The sequence below is a fragment of the Podarcis filfolensis genome, assembly GCF_964270895.1.
Source record: "Podarcis filfolensis genome assembly, chromosome: 8".
Taxonomy (NCBI): Eukaryota; Metazoa; Chordata; class Lepidosauria; order Squamata; family Lacertidae; genus Podarcis; species Podarcis filfolensis.
In genome coordinates, this window is record NC_139611.1 from 86,554,257 (window position 1) to 86,574,437 (window position 20,181).

General features: G+C 52.3%; 1 protein-coding gene and 1 long non-coding RNA gene across 7 annotated transcripts in view; one reads left to right on the top strand and one right to left on the bottom strand.

Moving 5' to 3' along the window:
• Window positions 1–2,850: 2,850 nt before the first annotated feature.
• LOC310769263 overlaps window positions 2,851–20,181 on the bottom strand; it is a 32,226-nt gene continuing 14,895 nt past the window's right edge. The window contains exon 2 of the long non-coding RNA XR_014551587.1: window positions 2,851–3,166. This is a non-coding gene — a long non-coding RNA (uncharacterized lncRNA). The remainder of the gene's footprint in view (window positions 3,167–20,181) is intronic.
• The window catches only part of MARK4 (microtubule affinity regulating kinase 4), a 76,581-nt gene continuing 63,923 nt past the window's right edge, over window positions 7,524–20,181 (top strand). For 2 of the 6 annotated variants that reach the window (XM_083627059.1, XM_083627061.1), the window contains exon 1: window positions 7,524–8,418. In XM_083627059.1, coding sequence (XP_083483185.1) covers window positions 8,368–8,418 — 51 coding nt within the window. In that variant the 5' untranslated portion in view covers window positions 7,524–8,367. The remainder of the gene's footprint in view (window positions 8,419–20,181) is intronic. The other 4 variants (XM_083627062.1, XM_083627064.1, XM_083627060.1 and 1 more) reach the window with 3 other exon arrangements.

Below are 20,181 nucleotides of genomic sequence, written 5' to 3' on the forward strand. Positions count from 1 at the left end.
GACGGGGTGAGCTCCCGTTGCTCGGTCCCTGCTCCTGCCAACCTAGCAGTTCGAAAGCACACCAGTGCAAGTAGATAAATAGGTACCACTCCGGTGGGAAGGTAAACGGCGTTTCCGTGTGCTGCTCTGGTTCTCCAGAAGCGGCTTAGTCCTGCTGGCCACATGACCCGGAAGCTGTACGCCGGCTCCCTCGGCCAATAAAGAGAGATGAGCGCCGCAAACCCAGAGTTGGTCACGACTGGACCTAATGGTCAGGGGTCCCTTTACCTTTAGCCCCCCATCCTGCTTAACACCAGCAAGGCCCTCAGACTCCATTCCCTGGGACCCTCTGACAGCAGCCTTGGATTTCAAAGGAAGTCCCAACTCTTGAACCCCTAAATTAGGAGAGTGTTTAAAAAAGAAAAGAGGCACCCAAACTCTCCTTTGGGATTTTTCTGTTTTGAAACCAGTCCAGGGTTTGCCACTGCACACAGACAGACGCTGTGTCAGCAGAAATGCCCTTAACTGGGCCATTTCTGCCATGCCCCTTTCAAAGAGGAACGAGAGCCCAGCTGGCAATGGCTTTTGCCAGGCCAGCACAGCTTTACGCCTCTAATTATTAGGGAAATGGGGGAAATGAGTCTGCCCAGGAAAATGGATTGCCCATCTGCGTCCTCTAAATGTCAGCAGAGGCTCAGCGATAAGGGCCCACTTCACCCAAGCTGGCGCATTGATGCAAACTGGAGTGCAGCAGGTTGAGGGCCGAGATAAAGCCAGATTTAAGGGGAAGTTCTTGTGCAAGTTCTCCCGGTCTGATTTTGCAGCAAAGAGTTCTGCTTTCCCTAAGCTGGCTTTGTAAACATTTCCAGCTATGGGTGTTTTATTCTTTTACTACAACTCCCACTAAGGGACACGGGTGGCGCTGTGGGTTAAACCACAGAGCCTAGGGCTTGCCAATCAGAAGGTTAGAGGTTTGAATCCCTGTGACGGGGTGAGCTCCCGTTGCTCTGTTCCTGCTCCTGCCCACCTAGCAGTTTGAAAGCACGTCAAAGTGCAAGTAGATAAATAGGTACCGCTCCGGCGGGAAGGTGGACGACGTTTCCGTGCGCTGCTCTGGTTCGCCAGAAGCGGCTTAGTCATGCTGGCCACATGACCTGGAAGCTGTACGCCGGCTCCCTAGGCCAGTAAAGCGAGATGTGCGCCGCAACCCCAGAGTCGGTCACGGCCGGACCTAATGGTCAGGGGTCCCTTTACCTTTACCTTACAACTCCCACTGTGACCATTGGCTGCGCTGCCCAGGGAGGCTGATGGGAGTTGTAGTCCAAAACAGCTCTAGGGCACCAGGTTGGCAAAGACTATTTAATTCATCTTTTATTCCAGAGCTTATGGCAGTAAACCTCACTACTACTACTACTACTATCATCATTATTCATTCATTTATTTATATCTCCCCATCCTCATTTATCCCGTCAACCTAGCAGTTCGAAAGCACGTCAAAATGCAAGTAGATAAATAGGTACCGCTCCGGCGGGAAGGTAAACGGTGTTTCCGTGCGCTGCTCTGGTTCGCCAGAAGCGGCTTAGTCATGCTGGCCACATGACCCGGAAGCTGTACGCCGGCTCCCTCGGCCAATAAAGCGAGATGAGCGCCGCAACCCCAGAGTCGGCCACGACCGGACCTAATGGTCAGGGGTCCCTTTACCTTTACCTATCCTCGCGACATCCCTGTGAGGTAGGTTAGGCAACAGCTGGCCCCCATGTTCACACCCAGTGAGCTTCACAGCCAAGTGGCGATTTGAACCCTGGTCTCCTGGGTCCTAGTCTGACACTCTAACCACTACACCACACTGCCTCTCACACTTGTTCCTCTCCCTTCCTCTGTATCCTCACAACAAACTTGTGAGGCAGAGAGAGAGAGAGAGAGAGAGAGAGAGAGAGAGAGAGAGAGAGAGAATGAGTGGCTCAAAGTCACCCCGTGAGTTTCTTTTTTATAATAATAATTTTTATTAATTTTAACATATAAATTATAATACATACCACAAAACTTTATCATTTATACAATCTTTTTTGGACTTGATCCACCGTTTTAACCACGTCTTATGCATTTCTTAAATTTATATTACCTTTAAATGTCATCCTTCCCCTTCTCCATTTTTGCAATAATTCCAAAAATACTCCTCACAAAACTTCTTGCAAACCTACAAACGTCGTCTGATCTTCACAAATACTTTTCAAATAGTCTGTAAATTTACTCGTGTCTTCTGTGAATTTCTGGTCCCGCCAATTTCAAATCCTTCCTGTTGGTTTATCCAGTTCTGCAAAGTCCATTAATTTCATCCTCCAGTCTTCTTTCGTTGGTAACTCTTCTTGCTTCCAATTTTGGGCCAATAATATTCTTGCTGCCGTTGTTGCATATAAAAAGAGCTCACAGTCCTTTCTATTTATATCACTCCCTACAATGCCCTGTAAAAATGCTTCTGGTTTCTTTATAAACGTATATTTCAACATTTTTTTCATCTCATTATATATCATCTCCCAGAAGCTATCACCCCATGAGTTTCATGGCAAAGTGGAAATTTGAAACAAGGGTGAACACTACCAGCCGAACACTAACCAACAAATTTAGCCTCCCAGTGCCCAAAGAGTTTCTCAGAATTAAAATTCTGCAAACTCTGGATTCAAATACAATCAAATTTAAATGTCGGTGTGATTTCACCGCAGTTCTGTTTGCCAGTCCAGTCCTGTTTGATTGTTCAACCTGCTTTTCATAAGCTTTGCCGCAAGCAGAAAGGATCTCTTGATCTTCTGAGGTCTCAGCCAGTTGGCAAGATCACTTCTGGGGCAGTTGGGCGAGGCTGCTATTTTTTTTGGGGGGGGGGGGATAAAAATATTTATATACTGCTGTATCCTGGAAACATATCACAGCGGTTTACAACAATAAAAAAAAAGTAGAACAAGTTAGGTCTCAGAATTTCAGGTCCACCAGTCTCTGGTCGGCTTCCCACATGCAGGGACGATGGGGGAAAGCCCGTCTTATTATGGGAATCTATTTTACGAGCGTTAAGAATAGCCTGAGGCTGGATCAGGCCCAAAGGCTCATCTAGCCCAGAATACTCTTCTCTCGACGGAACAACCAGACGTCTCTGGGAAGACTGCAAAAAGACTTGGGCGCAACAGCACAATAAGCACTTGTGATTCCCAGCTTTCAGAGGCATGTTTGGTTTTAGGATCTGGCTATGGCATATCACAGAACAGAAGGCACCGCTCCTGAGCACGTGCAGAGCGCTACTGACGGAGCAACCCCAGCCCACTACCTCAGGAATCCGGGTTCAAGGGGTGAGATTTTCAGATCATGTGTTGCAAGGCAGGTTTAATTTCAGTGGGGCTTCTGCAGGAATTGAGCAAGCCGGCACACGACTCCAGAGAACCACCTTTGTACACACTCCTTCAAGTGCTGAACCAAATATTCCTGCGCTAACAAGTTCCTTCCTGGGCTGTTTGCCTGCTACGCCACCCCTTTCAGAAACCAGGCAGCTAGGCTGCAGAGTTCTGTATGCTTCCCTGGGCGCAAGCGCCACTGAACTGAGCGGCCTGTTCCGCCAGGAACCTGCTCAGGAACCAGATGTGTGTCTTCCTGTTCATTGCTGCTGGAGAGGCAGCGAGAAGAGTCACCCTAGCCAGGAATTTCTGCCCTGGAGGACTAAAGCTTTGATCCCCAAAATACAGATGATAATAGTAATTTTTTATTTATATGCCCCCCATCCACTCTGGGTGGCTTTCAACAATTAAACTCTCTCTATATATATTAGAGGGACGCAGGTGGCGCTGTGGGTTAAAGCACAGAGCCTAGGACTTGCCGATCAGAAGGTCAGCGGTTCGAATCCCTGCGATGGGGTGAGCTCCTGTTGCTCGGTCCCTGCTCCTGCCAACCTAGCAGTTCGAAAGCACGTCAAAGTGCAAGTAGATAAATAGGTACCGCTCCAGCGGGAAGGTAAACGCTGTTTCCGTGAGCTGCTCTGGTTTGCCAGAAGCGGCTTAGTCATGCTGGCCACATGACCCGGAAGCTGTACGCCGGCTCCCTCGGCCAATAAAGTGAGATGAACGCCGCAACCCCAGAGTCGATCACGACTGGACCTAATGGTCAGGGGTCCCTTTACCTTTATATATATTAGAGTACACCCTATTTTCTGGACTGTAATTTGTGTTAATGGATTTTAATACTATATTCAGGCATGTCCAACTCCCAATAGACTGTGATCTACTCCCACGAAAAAAGAAAACCGGCAGTGATCACGTGATCAGACAGGGACGCCCCACGATCGACTGGTAGATCACAATGGACCGGTTGGACATGCCTACTATACTGTATATCAGGCATAGGCAAACTCCAGCCCTCCAGACGTTTGGGACTACAATTCCCATCATCCCTAGCTAACAGGACTAGTGGTCAGGGATGATGGGAATTGTAGTCCCAAACATCTGGAGGGCCGAAGTTTGCTTATGCCTGCTGTATATTTAAAATGTTGTGTTCTGTCCTACAACCCCATGGTGAAGGGTGGGCAATAGTCTAAATAGCAATAGAAGTAATGATGTAATAAGAATAATATTGCCTCCCCTGACTTAGTACAGTTGGTATTAAACTTGTGTTTCATCTTTTTTTGCTAAAGCTGTTGTAAGCTGTTCCTGGAGTGTTTTATAATAATAATAATAATAGTAATAATAATTTTTATTTATACCCCGCCCTCCCCAGCCAAGGCCGGGCTCAGGGTGGCTGACAAGCAATAATAAAAACAAGTTGAATGAATACAACTAAAAAACAAGATTAAAATACAACATTAAAATATTGAAACAATAAAATATTAAAATGCAGCTTCATCACAGGAGGAGAAAGGAAAAAGAAAAAAGAAAGAGGGGAAGGGAGTCAAATTGGCTCCAAGCCAAAGGCCAGGCGGAACAACTCTGTCTTACAGGCCCTGCGGAAAGAAATCAGATCCTGCAGGGGCCTGGTCTCATGAGACAGAGCGTTCCTCCAGGCCGGGGCCAGTGTTGAAAAGGCCCTGGCTTTGGGTGAAGCTAATCTAACTTCCTTAGGGCCCGGGACCACTAGGGTGTTGCTATTTATGGACCTTAAGGTCCTCCGTGGGGCATACCGGGAGAGGCGGTCCCGTAGGTACGAGGGTCCTAGGCCGTGAAGGGCTTTAAAGGTCAAGACCAGCACCTTAAATCTGACCCTGTACTCCACCGGGAGCCAGTGCAGCTGGAAAAGCACTGGGTGAATATGTTCCCATGACAGAGACCCCGTGAGGAGCCTTGCTGCAGCATTCTGCACCCGCTGGAGTTTCTGGGACAGCTTCAAGGGCAGCCCTGCATAGAGCAAGTTACTGTAGTCAAGCCTGGAGGTGACTGTCGCATGGAGCACTGAGGCAGGTCGGGGCGGGAAAGGTAAGGGGTGGAGAGCAGAGCAGCCTTCTCCACCATGGATAATGCCAGACTTTTGAACTACAACTCCCATCAACCCCCCGCCCAGACAGTGGGGCTGATGGGAGTTGTAGTCCCAAACGTCTGGCGCCCCCAAGCCGAGGAAGCCTGCTTTAAGCAAACCAGAAAACCTTGAGGACTAGCGGCTTTCCCAGTTCTAATTACAAAGTGCTTTAATTTCCAAAAGGAGAGGTGCTCGGGAGGCCGAGAAGGCCTGCTTAGGAGACTTCCCCTCAGATTCCAGATATGTGGTGGTGGAGGTGGGCTTCTTGCTCAAGTGTGCAAAGGCAAGGCACTCTGCAGATGCTCAGAGGCAGCCAGAGATGAGTGGCCAGAGCTCCAGGACGGAATCTCGCTGCAGCGCGTCTCCACCAGACACCAAATAACGCAGAGGAAACACTCCTAAAAAAACATTTTTGTTGTGTTTAAAAGATCCCACGTCTTAACGACCAATTAGCACCCGCTCCTCCAGCCTTTGGAGGGTTAAAAAAGAGGCACCCCCCCTTGGCCACATGATCAGCAGCTGCCTGGATCCCAGTGACCAACTGCTGGCCAGCTCTTCCCCGACTCTGATGTCACGCCTTTCTCGCAGTCCAGCGGCGCACCGGCAGGGAGTTCCGCAGGTTTTTCCCAAGACAAGGAAATAAATAATTAAAAATTCCCAACCCGCTTTGCTTTTTCGGTGTGTTCCGATACAGGCGTCCTGGTTGCAGCCGCGTCACTTTGTTGTTGTTGTTTAGTTGTTTAGTCATGTCCGACTCTTCGTGACCCCTTGGACCAGAGCACGCCAGGCACTCCTGTCTTCCACTGCCTCCCGCAGTTTGGTCAAACTCATGCTGGTAGCTTCAACAACACTGTCCCACCATCTCGTCCTCTGTCGTCCCCTTCTCCTTGTGCCCTCCATCTTCCCCAACATCAGGGTCTTTTCCAGGCAGTCTTCTCTTCTCATGAGGTGGCCAAAGTCTTGGAGCCTCAGCTTCAGGATCTGTCCTTCCAGTGAGCACTCAGGGCTAATTTCCTTCACAATGGAGAGGTTTGATCTTCTTGCAGTCCATGGGACTCTCAAGAGTCTCCTCCAGCACCAGAATTCAAAAGCATCCATTCTTCGGCGATCAGCCTTCTTTATGGTCCAGCTCTCACTTCCATACATCACTACTGGGAAAACCATGGCTTTAACTATACGGACCTTTGTCGGCAAGGTGATGTCTCTGCTTTTTAAGATGCTGTCTAGGTTTGTCATTGCTTTTCTCCCAAGAAGCAGGCGTGTTTTAATTTCGTGACTGCTGTCACCATCTGCAGTGATCATGGAGCCCAAGAAAGTAAAATCTCTCACTGCCTCTACTTTAAGAGGATCACTTTAAGAAAATGCTAAATGAGCGTTTTTGCCTTTGAGAATCTTCGCCTGCGGAGGCTGAACAAAGCAGGGCAAATATACTGATTGTTACCTGCCGCTGAGCAGCTCAGGTGACGGGCAGAGGCCCGCACACTTTTAATTACTTTTAAAAAAAAGGCTCGGGGAAGCGTCCTTCCCTTCCTTATTCCAATATAATTGAGTGAAAGCTACGTGCGGTTCCTCAAAGAAAAGCACTCTGCACATGCTCAGGAGCACGCTCTTCACTGCGCCTTCCCGCGGGTCGACATCCTGGCTTTGAAAATGGCGGGCCCCAAGAGAATCGGCCCCGATCTCCCTGCGCTCTCCTTTGCTTGGCGCCTTTGCTTCCCGTTTTCCTCTTAGCCCGGTCTTGGATGAAGCGGGGCGCTCTGCCCATGCTCAGAGGCACCCCTCCTTACCAACACGCGCCATCCCCATTGCCTGTGTGGTGTGGGGGGGGGGCGGGAGAGAGGAGAGAAAGCTCCTTCTTCTGCTGGCGCTCCAGGGCGGCGTCCCTTTCCAACAATCCCCATAATTTTCCGTGCGCCCTCGCCCCGCTGCGCGTTTTTACGCAGGCGGCGGCGGTGGCGACGGCGCCTTTAAGCGGCGCCCGCTTCCTCCGCCTGGCGTGTGTGAGTCGTCCGGCCCAGCCCAGCCTCCTCCTCCTCCTCCTCGGCGTCCTTTTCCCTTCCCCTTTTCCCCCCTCTGCTCCTCCTCCTCCTCCTCTTCCTCCCTCCTCGCGGTCTCCCGTCGGCGTTGGCAGGCTCCTGCGAGGGGCGCTCTCTTTCGGCTTCCTCCCCAAGCCCCCCTCCCCGCCCCGACCGCCTCCAGCCCGCCTGCCGATGGCGGGGAGCCCCGATGGCTCCCTCTCCGCCCGCCCGGAGCCCCGGCAGCCTTAGGTGAACCCCGCCTCGGCCGGCGCAGGAGCAGGAGCGGCGGCGACGGCGGCAGCAGCAGAGCCACCGAGCTTTGTGCTGGCGGCGGCGGCGGCGGCAACGACGGGAGGGGGCCTGCCGGTGGCTCGGATTGCGCCCGCCCGCCTTGGACGCCCGCATCCCGGGCGGACCTCTCTCCCTCCGCAGCCCTCCTCCCCGCTCGGGAGCCTTATGGGGGGTGGCAGGAAGCGCCTCTGCCCTTTCCTGCCTGCGGGGAGAACGCGGCGGCCGGGCTGGGCGCGCAGGCTCTGAGAGGCAGCCCCGGCACCAGCAACTGACCAGTGGCCTTTGCAGCAGCGGCGGCGGCGGCGGCACCAGCAGCACCGGCGGCGGCAGCCTGCCCCCCACCCCACTCCAAACATGAGCCCCCCCTTGGGGAAATAAGCCCCCTTTCCTCGGGGGCGCACGGAGCGCCTTTCGCCCTCTTCCCCCACCCATCGCATCTCGCTTTCCAGCGCCCTCCGTCCGTCCGTCCGTCCCTCCCTCCGCCGGCCCGGTGCTTGGAGGCTTCTATGAGTGTCCGCTTGGGGGGAGGCCAGCAGGAAGGTAGGCCCCCTCGCCCCCGCGGCGGCCCGGCTCCGGGAGGAGGAAGAGGAGGAGGACGATGTCTTTGCGCACCGCGCTGGCGACGGGCAATGAGCGCAATGCCGAGACGGTGAGTCCCGTTTGTTTACCGGGCGCTGTGAGTGTGTGTGCGCGCGCGCGCGCGCGCAAGAGCCGGTGGGGTGTGTGTGTGTATGGATGGGTGGACGGGGTGGGGTCGGGGTGCGCCGGTGGCCCCTCGTTTGGCCGGTGTGCGCGCGCGCGCCCGCCGGCTAGCCAGATGGGGGGCTCGCTTTTGCGCCCCCAGCCACGGAGCTGGGCACTGCGGAATGACTGGCAAAGGCAGGAACCTTCTCTCCACCCACCCCCCACTGCCCCATCCCCCAATCACTAGGGCGGGCAGCAAAAATCATCACAGGCTTTTCTCTCCCATCGATCCGTTCCGGGACGGCTGAGCCAAGCCCGGCGTTGTTTTCCGGAGGCGGCTCTCGAGGTGACCCACGGGGCCCGGCTTCTTGGATCTCTCTCTCTCTCCGGGGGAATGGAGCGCGCGACCCCGAGACCTCCTTCACCCTCTTCTGATGCGGCCTGAAAACACGGGTGGATAAGCCGCAGGGGGAGGAAGGGGGGACACCCCACCCGCCTAACATTCTCCCTCGATTTGGCAAAGGATCCGCCCGCGAGGAAGGCCTGATGCCATCGGGATGGGCATCGTGCCCAGCCCTGAATGCCCGTTTTGCTTCCTCTGGCCTGCTCTTGTTAGGTAACATTTGGGTCTGGGAGCCAGGAGGTTTGGCGGCTCTGGGTTGCGGTGGTGCCTGCCGGTCAGTCGGGCAGGGTGGGCTCTCTCCCATGAGCACAGGTGGGCAGTCAGTAGGGGATATTCACGCTGCTGGTTGGCAGAACCCCAGACAGATGCACCTGTGTGTGGAGGGAGGGGGGTCCTCTCTGAGAAGGCAAGGCGGTTCTGCTAATCTCCGCAGAGTTCCATGCGGCGGCTGCTTATTTTGATGTGATGCAAAGGGCCTTTGGCTGCTGTCCGTGGGGGCCCGGAGGGCAATCCTTTGTCAGCCATGGAGGGTTTAAGTGGGCGCTGTGGAGGCACCGTGCAAACACTCAGGCAGGGGCCTGTGTTCAGGATCCAGGTCCTCCCCCCCCCCCCCGTCATGCCAGAAGGCCCTTACACAGTGGCAGGCCTACACAGAGAGGGAGCAAGCTGTGAAGTCGAGGGATTCTCAGCCTTCATTCATCTCCGTGTTGTGAACCCCCAAAAACAGCACACCAAAGGCACCCCGGAGATTACAAGAGGAACGTGTTCCCGGCCAATTTGTTCAGAGTGCTTGGTCTCTCTCTCTGGGGGAAACACTCTGTTCCAAAATATTATTCCTCAAGGCTGCAAGATGGATGGCTACTTGGTGGATATTGTGCGGAGCTCTGAATGGCCACATACTGACCCACAAGGCCCACGCCTCCTGCATGCAGCTGGCGGTAGTCCCTCCCTCTGCCAAAGTATGCCCAGTGGCACTACCAGAATCCTTCATGGACAACTCTACATCTTACTCTGAATATTAGGCATTTGGCCTTCTGGAAATTTAACACACGCATGCACACACAGGTACCTAGCCCTTATGATGGCTTAGATAAGCCAGGAAACGGAATACATAGCTTGAGATCTCGGGCGCTGCAGTGTGTTTGGGTGAGAAAGCTCAGGGTGGCGGCGGCAGTTCAGGGTGTGTGACTTTCTCCTTCCCCTCCACCCGTGTGGAGCACAGGGTCCTGGGACAGGAGTCCAGAGCGGCCGTTCTCAACCTGTGGGTCCCCAGGTGTTTTTGAACTACAACTCCCATCACCCCTAGCTAGCAAGGCCAGCTGGGGACCCACAGGTTGAGAACTGCTGGTCTAGAGGCATCTTCCTTTAGCGCATGGGGTGAGAGAGGGCCGCCCCAGGTTATAAGCACATAAGAAGAGCCAGGTGCTGGATTAGGCCAGTGACTCACCCCCGTCCAGCTTCCTTTTCTGACTGTGGCCACCCAGGTGTCTCTCCTGGAAAACTCTTGAGCACAACTACAACTTTGGAGGTGTTTTTAAGCAGAGGTTAGATGGCCGCGGGTGGTGCTGTGGGTTAAACCACAGAGCCTAGGACTTGCCAATCAGAAGGTCGGCAGTTCGGATCCCCACGACGGGGTGAGCTCCCGTTGCTCGGTCCCTGCTCCTGCCAACCTAGCAGTTCGAAAGCACATCAAAGTGCAAGTAGATAAATAGGTACCACTCCAGCGGGAAGGTAAACGGCGTTTCCGTGCGCTGCTCTGGTTCTCCAGAAGCGGCTTAGTCCTGCTGGCCACATGACCCGGAAGCTGTACGCCGGCTCCCTCGGCCAGTAAAGCGAGATGAGCGTGCAACCCCAGAGTCGGCCACAACTGGACCTAATGGTCAGGGGTCCCTTTACCTTTAGATGGTCGCCTGTCGTGTATGATCTAGCTGAGATCCCTGCATTTCAGGGAGTTGGACTAGATGACCCCTGGCGTCCCTTCCAATGCCACAGTTCTGTGATTCCATGGCATAACTTTCACTCATCCTGGAATAAATTGCTTTGGGGTTAGGGGCTGCGAGGGGGGCACAGACCTAACTACAGAATGCAGTTCTCATGGATGAAAGAAGGAACCCTGACAATTTCTGCTCTTTTAATACAATAACCCCAGTCTTAAAACATACACTTTTGTTTTTACCCAGAGGTAAGTCCACTGGGTTTCATGACCAAAAAAGTATACAATAGGTTCTGGTTTCCGACTTAAAAAATCTCAGGTGAGCCACGGGCTTCCTGGGCACGTCTCTCTCAGCCTAGGTTCCCCAGCGTGCAAAAATCGTAATGAGAGCGGCCTACCTCGCAGGCTCGTGGCAGGAAGGGACTGGAAGGGCTGTCGCTCAGCGCTTGGCGTGCAGAGGGTCCCTGGCAGCATCTCTGGGTGGGGCTGGGAGGGAGAGCCCTTGTCTGAAACCCCGGAGAGCCCATCTAATCAATCAAGAGGGACAGAGATGAGCCAGTGGTCCGATTCAGCGTGAGACGGCTTCCTCCGTTCCTCAAGAAGGAAGCGTCATTGGCCAGGCAAGCCGCAAATGTACATGGTGATGATAATGAAGATAGCAGTAATAGAAGAAATCTGTTATCCAGTCTGATAGGCGCGCGGTTCCAGTTGCATCTGGCATGCATGAGAGAGAGAGGCCAGTCTTCCTTCTCCCCCAGACGGTTCATTGTGAAATCCAGGTCTTCAGACGTCATGGCCCACGTGGCTTTGAACGCACAGGTGAGACCGGCTTCCAACCCAAACAACGCTAGTTCACACCTTTGCTGTTGTCATCGGATCTCAGGGCCCCACCCTGTGCTGCTGCTGCTGCGGCTGCTGTTAGCCGTTCTCGCCAACAACAAGAGCTCTTCTCTGTTGCAACCACCACCACTGCTGTGTTTCCATGGAAGCGAAATCCTTGCCACGGCAGCCAAGTGGGCCTCGCCCCACAGCCTGTCCTCAGTGGCAGCCACGCTCAAACTCGCAGGGCGGTGGCGAGGAGAAGGGTGCCTCTGAGCATGCGCCAAGCCCTCAGTGCCGAGTTCGTCTCTGCCCGTCCTGAGTTGGGAGCTCGGGGGCTCTGCAGAAACAATCCCTGCGGGTCAAGGGACGTACCCAAAGGACAGCAATGGCCACCAAGGCGGATGGCTTTGAAAGCGGATTGGGGAAGTTAACGGAGGACAGGGCTATGGTGTTCTCAGGTTTTGGGGTGGCGCTGTAGAGAAGATGCGGTCCTGGTCCTTGCAGTTGGCAGGTATTGCGAAGCCAGGATGAGGCCTTCTCCTCTGCCGGAATCAAGGGAGTGGGAACTTCCTCCTCTGTTTCAACAGCTCTGAGGCTCAAACCCTGAGATGCAGCCATTGACCTCAAGGACTCTCAGCTGGAGAATATTTCTCACCCCGCTGACCCCTAGGCCTCGGCATGGCCGCCCACTGCTAGCGCTGACCTGCTCCTGGTTTATCCTCCGGGCCTACTTCACATGGTTGTTGTAAGCGTTCCGGAGGTGGTTATGTGAAGTCTTTTACACGCTCAGAAACTGAGCATGAAGAAGATTATAACGATGGATCTGCGTAGGGGGCATGTGTAAGGGCCTGCACAGAATTTCTTTGACCTCCCAGCCAACAGGGAGTTGTAGCCTGTGCACATCCAGAGGGTGCAGGGTTGGGGAAATCTGATGTCAGGCCACATTCACACCATACAGTGGTACCTTGGGTTACATACGCTTCAGGTTACATACGCTTCAGGTTACGGACTCTGCTAACCCAGAAATATTGCCTCGTGTTAAGAACTTTGCTTCAGGATGAGACCAGAAGCCGTGCGGCGGCAGCTAGAGGCCCCATTAGCTAAAGTGGTGCTTCAGGTTAAGAACAGACCTCCGGAATGAATTAAGTACTTAACCCGAGGTACCACTGTACTTCTAAAGTTCTCTGATGCCACTGCAAAGAGTCATGGCTTCTCCCCCCCCAAAGAATTCTGGGAACTGTAGTTTAAGAATGCTGGGAATTTTTAGGAGCCCCCCCCCATTCCCCTCCCACCATGCCCAAAGCTTGTTTGTTTATTGCACTGATAGTCCACCTTCTTCTCAAGTGACTTATGTGTTTCTCCTCCTCTTTGTTTAATCCGCGCAACAACCCTGTGAGGTAGGTTAGGCCGAGAGAGGCGGCGACTGGCTCAAGGTCACCCAGTGAGCTTCATGGCTGAGTGAGGATTCGAACCCTAGTCTCCCAGGTCCTAGTCCGGCACACTGATCACCACACTTCCCCCTTGGGAAGAGGATTTGTGGGTTAAACCTCTCTGAGAATTGTAGCTCAGGGCGGTGTTTGAAATTCCCCAGGCGCCAGGTGTGTTGCTACTGCCACGGGTCCAGTTCCAAGTACAAGGAGATTTCTCGGTGCCAGGTTTGGTTAAAGGTAAAGGGATCCCTGACCATTAGGTCCAGTTGTGGCCGACTCTGGGGTTGCGGCGCTCATCTCGCTTTATTGGCTGAGGGAGCCGGCGTACAGCTTCTGGGTCATGTGGCCAACATGACTAAGCCGCTTCTGGCGAACCAGAGCAGTGCACGGAAACGCCATTTACCTTCCCGCCGGAGTAGTACCTATTTATCTACTTGCACTTTGACGTGCTTTCGAACTGCTAGGTGGGCAGGAGCAGGGACCGAGCACTGAGCCTAGGGCTTGCCGATCGGAAGGTCGGTGGTTCAAATCCCCGCAACAGGGTGAGCTCCTGTTGCTCCGTCTCAGCTCCTGCCCACCTAGCAGTTCGAAAGCACGTCAAAGTACAAGCAGATAAATAGGTACCACTCTGGCAGGAAGGTAAATGGCATTTCCGTGCGCTGCTCTGGTTCGCCAGAAGCGGCTTAGTCATGCTGGCCACATGACCCGGAAGCTGTATGCCGGCTCCCTTGGCCAATAAAGCGAGATGAGCTCCACAACCCCAGAGTCGTCCATGACTGGACTTAACTGTCAGGGGTCCTTTACCTTTAATGTCTTTCAGCACCCTCAACAAAACTACACTTCCCACGATCCTTTGGGGGGAAGCGAGTCGTGACTGATTTGAAGTGGGGTCGTGGTGCTTTAAAGGCATGGTGTGAACGTGGCCGTAGACTGAGGGCAACCCACAGCTGCGGCCCGCCTGTGCGCTGGGTCCTTAGCCTTGTTCCCTTGGTGGTGCATTTATATGCCGCTTTGTGCTGTAATCTCCTTGCCTCCCTTCTCCAACGAGGCGGTCGCTGTCTTGCGCTGTGTCGGCAACCTCCCCGCAGCGTGAGGTGACCCGAGTGCCATACCGGTTTCTCTTGAAATTGCAGCTGGTTTTGCGGCCTCTGCGCGCAGTTGTCTTTCGGGGTGAGGTGTCAGGGCAGGGCCCTACTTCCTGGCCGGCCTCCCTGCTCTGTTGATCTTCCTGAATGAAGAAGCCGATAGCATTTCATCAGTTTGGCGGAAAGCACAGCTCTCCTCCCGCAACCTCGGCCAGACGCTTTGGCCCACTACCCCCCAAATCCACCGGGCTCCTGTTGCGGCTTGAGGGCTCCCTCTGCACGGAAACATCCGTGGCTGTCTGGGCAGGAGAAAGCCAGATTCTGCCCCAAGGAGACTGGAATCCTGCGCTCGGCAGAAATCGCGTGAGTCAAGGGAACTTAATGGGCCTGTTTGTTTGCTCCAGGGTTTCCCCTTTTAATAACTGCGACGGCTTCGTAAGGAAAGCAAACCTGTACTTTGAGTTATTTATTTATTTTTTTAGAAAGTGGGGGCCGTTTTGCTCCCCAAGGAAAGCCCAGGGTAGAAGCGTACCTTTTTACTGGGACAGCTTAGATTGGCGTGAGAACATCTCAGACCTTGAGTTTTGTGGAAGTTTTCGTTGGGAAGGATGCCAAGGTTTATATCTCCAAAGCTATACAAATATATATATTCCAGTCATGTCTTTGCGTCTCCAAAAAAGCCAGGAGCTTTTCAGACTTGAGCGTCAGCCGGAATGTCTCATCCAAGTCTTAGGATTTGCTAGGTGATCTTTTGAGTATCACGCTGCCTCTTGAACCTCGATCTGCAATGTGGGCAAGGCTCCTGGGCTACCCTGCAGGGCTCTACGGAGACCGTGGTGGTGTTTGTGAAGTATGTTGAATGCCGTGGAGTGCTCGATCAACACAGAATGTGCCTGTATTTGGCCTAATCTCTGCTTCATTCTCCAGTCCCAACCTGGTTATTGAGTTTGGGGTGGGTTTAAAAACTCAGCAGCAACCATGGCAGTGCAGCAGTGTTAGAAACTCAAATATATAAGCTAGGAGCCATCTGGCTCCTTAAACCAAGGTTGCAGTTGCTAAAAACGGAATGTCTAATTGCCATTTAAGGGCAAGACAGCTCTCAATTCTTATTTTTCGAATGACTGTGATTGATTCTCAGTTAAACATCTGGCTAGTTCAGATGACAACCTTGAGCTAGGGCACAAACTTTCAGAACTTAAAGAAGAAAATCACTTCGTCCAGGGACAGTCCACATAGATATTGGCCTATTCCAACCTCTTTTTCTTGATGGCGACTGCTCCTGCTCAGGCTGCACAGAAAAAGCAATATGGTTCCAGAAATTCATTCCAGTTGTGCAGATAATATGTAACTGATACAATTCTACAGGATAGGGTATTAGTGTGTGAAAACAGTCCAGATCCAATGGTCCCCAGATGGTGGAGATGTTTTTTTTTTTTTTTTTTAAATAATATTTATTGAAGTTTCCAAAATACAGAAAGAGAAGAAAAGAAATTATGAAGATACATTCAGAACCTTATTTTCAAACATCCACTTTCTGGGACTCCCCCCTTCCCCCACCCCTACCGTATTCCCCTTTCATATTGTTGTTTCCACAAGTTCTATTTCTGATTTAAAGCACAATTTATATACCCCATTGTTCAAATTTAAATTTATACAAACCTTATGCAACACCCTTGATAAAAAAAAAAAAAGCAAAAGATCTCTCCCCATAGCCCACCCCCTTTTCTTTCCACAATGTCCCCCTTTTTTCCCATTAAAGTAAAAGCACACAGAATAAAAGTATAAAAAAATAAAAAATATATTAGAAAAAAGAAAACCAATTCAGAAAATAGTTGCAAGCCTTTGGATTCTAATTCTCCCTCCCCTTCCCCGGTTTAATTTCCCTTATCCTCCAATCTATGTTTCCAGCCTGGAAATCTTAAGTCCATCAATCCCATTTTTCCCCCAACTCCTTGCAGAATTATTTCCCATTTCTAGGATTACTTTCTTTAAAAATTAATTCCTAAATCTTTAAAAATGTCAAATTATAAAATTCCCCCCATTGTTCTTTCAAGGTTATAGTCCAGCTTCCTCTTGTTCCGCTGCAAAAACTTTCTTATTCAGAAGTTTAGTAACTCTACATGGGTTGTTGTTATTCAGGAACAAAAACTTGCGTTCAGTCCCTTCCTTCTTCAGTAAGGTATTCTGTTGTCTCCTTTTAGTCTAAACACCCTGTAGACAAGATTCAGTTTCCGTTTTGCAGCTTTCCCAGGAGATAACCAGTTCTGTGAAATTCCGGAGTGTTGTATTTTTCCCGGCTTACGCCCATCTTTGTAATGTCCCGAAACTCCTCTAGGGGGGTTGTTGTAACTTTGTTTCCAAAAATCCGATTGTTCTCCGTATTTTCGCCATTTTGTATTCAAGTCTTAACAAATTATATCAAGTTGTAACAAATTTGACCAGCAAGGTCCTTGTAATAAAATCCTCTTTAATATTCCGACTTTGACAGCTACTTTGACAGCTGTCAAAATCACCGGCTCTTTTCACCAGGCTCACTCCTCAATCGCCCCGGTTCCCAGGGAGGGGGGTGCATTTTCCTTCTCCTTCAATTCTTCCTCCAGCACAATTCTTGTACTTTCCCATCATGGAATTCTTAATTTAGCAAAGATACCGTTCTTTTTGGGCCTTGGCTTCCCAATCCTTGTTTTAAAATGTCTACAATAGGGAGGGGGACTGACTTCCTTTTTAGATCCCCCCCCGCTCGTCTCAAATCCCAAAAATTTTTCTTCTTTTAAACCCGATTTCCAATTTACTCACGGGTTGTTGTTAAAAGTCCAAATTCTCAATGGAAGAAGTCAGCGCTCTCCGCCGGATGGCATGCGGCTTCGCTCGGCAGGGATGGCAGAGGACTCAAAGCACCACGCTTCTCCCCGGCACCCGATCCGTAGCCTTTAAAAAGGCTCCTTCACGAGTCGGGAGGGCGCTAGCGGTGCTAGCCGAGTCTCCAAGTCCACGGCCCCCGTGGCCGTGGTTTCTAAGGGTCCCCGCATCGCCGGTGCGGTAAAACCCAGCCCCTGCCGAGCCGGCTCCCTCCGGAGCTCGGAGGGAGTCCGCCATTCGGCGATGGCGCCAACCCGGAAGTCCCAGATGGTGGAGATGTTAGGCACTATCCTGGCGCCCAGGCATCTTCACTTGGTCCCAAGTGATCGAAGGTAAAGGTAAAGGGACCCCTGACCATTAGGTCCAGTTGTGGCTGACTCTGGGGTTGCAGCGCTCATCTCGCTTTACTGGCCGAGGGAGCCGGCGTACAGCTTCCAGGTCATGTGGCCAGCATGACTAAGCCGCTTCTGGCGAACCAGAGCAGCGCACGGAAACGCCATTTACCTTCCCGTCGGAGCAGTACCTATTTATCTACTTGCACTTTGACATGCTTTCGAACTGCTAGGTTGGCAGGAGCAGGGACTGAGCAACGGGAGCTCACCCCGTCACTGGGATTCGAACCGCCAACCTTCTGATTGGCAAGTCCTAGGCTCTGTGGTTTATCCCACAGCTCCGCCCGGAAGCCAGGTGCAAAATGCGTCTGGTGCCTGGCTAATTTTGAACACTGCAGTGAAGTAAGAATGGAGGACTCAGTACATCATTGGGCATGGCTGTTTGGGGAGGGGGCTTTGAGGGCGAGGTTTACTACGAGGGAATAATCAGGAAACTGTGTGGTGGTTTGGCTTGGCGAAGGGCAGGTGTGGCCTGTCAATTTCCGAGCATCTCCACTTGCATCTAGAACAGAGACAGATTTTTGCGGAGCTCAACCTATTCGCCTACACCGGGTGCTGAGCCGAAAGGGCGCTGCGACAATGATGTGGAATGGAAGTCGAGAGTCAGGGGGGTGCAGAATTTTGGCGTCTCACATGGCGCTGCTGAAATTTGAAAGCCCAAAGTCCGGCACTGCCCAGAGCTGTGTTCTAGGTAAAGTGTCACTGAGATTAGGCTAAAAAGCACCAGTCTGAAACTGAAGAGGGGTAGGTGTCGTGCAGACTGTGTGTGTTGCCAACACATAGTTAATCTGTGGAACTCCATCCCACTGGAGGCAGGGATGGCCCCCAACGAGGATAGCTTTAAAAGAGGATAGGACACAGAGGAGAGTGGAATTGGTGGCAACCAGCCATTATGGCTCGGCTCTGTCAGAGGCAGCGATGTTTCTGAATCCGTCTTGCTGGAAAGCACAGAAGGGGAGCATTCCTTTTGCCCACGAACGCTGCTTCCTGGTTTCCCGCAGGCATTCGCTTGGCCGCTGTGAGATCTGAATCCTAGGCTCCATGGGCCATGTGCAGGATCTTCTTACGTTCTTAATGCTCAGTTCAAGTTCCCCCTGCCTGGAAAATGCCAGGACCGTGGAGAAGGAGAGAGCCTTCTGCATTGTGTGAGGACCAAAAAGCTTCCTGAGCCAGATGCCCCCTTCTCTGGGGTCCTTGCCCAGCCCTTTGGCTGCCAGGGGAAGATCCATCAGATCTACCTGAATCCTACAATCCCCGCTTGCTTTCTCCCTGCCTGAATTGCCCAACCTTTATATCTTTCAGTCAAGTTACCTGTGATGTGGCTTGGACTCGATGAGCCTCACGAACCCCATTCTGCCGCTCCACGATTCTATGTTAGTGGGAGCTGTTTGGGTCGCTTCCGTGGCCTTTTCCAATTTTTTGTGCAACGTCTAATGTGTATTTGGTTGTGTTGTTGTTTTTTGAATTTCACACAGTGCAGCACCTTCAATCCTTCTCTGCCTCGCCTTGAGCAGATTCTAAATGAATAAATCCCCCCTCTCTCGCATGCAACACAAAAGCAGTCTCCTCTGTGCACACCTGTGTGTGTGTGTGTTTGTCCGTCCCCTGCTGGCACCCAGCACATCCCCTCACCCTGCCCTCCGTTCCTTGTGGCGCACGGCGTGTTGTGTTCCAGTGCATTATTGATGGGCTTTGAGGTGGAGGTTGCAGAGGAGAGTGGGGGGGTGGGGTGGGCTGTGTGTGGTGCTAGGCCCTCCCCCCTTTTGCTAGCCTGTCAGGCGTCCTTCCTCGGCGTCCCACAATGCAGCGAGGCATTCCTGAATAACCTCCCATGGGATTGCAGAGCCAGCTTTTCAGAAAGGCCAGGCTGTGACAGCGAGCATGTTACCAACACCAACTCCCCCCCCCAAAAAAAATCTTTCCCAGACGGCACAAAAACCCCCAAACGCCAGAATGTGTTTTTTTCCCCCAGGGTTTGTGCGCAATATAAGCTTGCAAATAGGTTCTCCCCCCCCCCCGTCACCTGCCTCCGTCTCCGGAACCAAATTTGCCCTTTCCTTGCTGGGGAGCGAGCCAGATTCCTGGTCTGCGCACCCCCTGGAGACCCGGCTAGTTGCCTCCCAGAATGCATTGCTGCCGGCCAGCGCCGTCTCCTCTGGTTCACGTTGGCACCTGTTGCCCAGGGCGCTTAATTTGGGGAGATCTCTAATCCTCCTTCCCACTGAGTCTCTCTCTCTCTCTCCCCTTTATTTTGCAGAAGTAAAAACAACAACCCGAAACCACCAAAATAAGTAATTGGGAGTCTGGAGCTTTGATTTGGGCTGAGTTTGGCCTCTTTTGAGTAAGCCAAGGCAGTGGGGCAGTCCCAGAAAGAAAGAAAACCTGCCTGGGTGGGAAATTGGGCTTTTGGCTGAATGTTGGCAGAGTCCCCTTTCGGGAATCGCACCTGTTTTTGCTGGGGAGGGATTCTGGTTCAAGAGGGCAAGAGACATGGGTGGTGTCGGTTTGTTGGGGTTTTTTTGCTCTTGTTTCCCACTTTCTTCTCCAAAGAGCTCAAGATTGGCATACGTGGTTCTTCTCCCCCCTCCTCATATACAGTGGTACCTCGGGTTAAGTACTTAATTTGTTCCGGAGGTCCGTTCTTAACCTGAAACTGTTCTTAACCTGAAGCACCACTTTAGCTAATGGGCCCTCCTGCTGCCGCCGTGCCGCCGGAGCATGATTTCTGTTCTCATCCTGAAGCAAAGTTCTTAACCCGAGGTACTATTTCTGGGTTAGCGGAGTCTGTAACCTGAAGCGTCTGT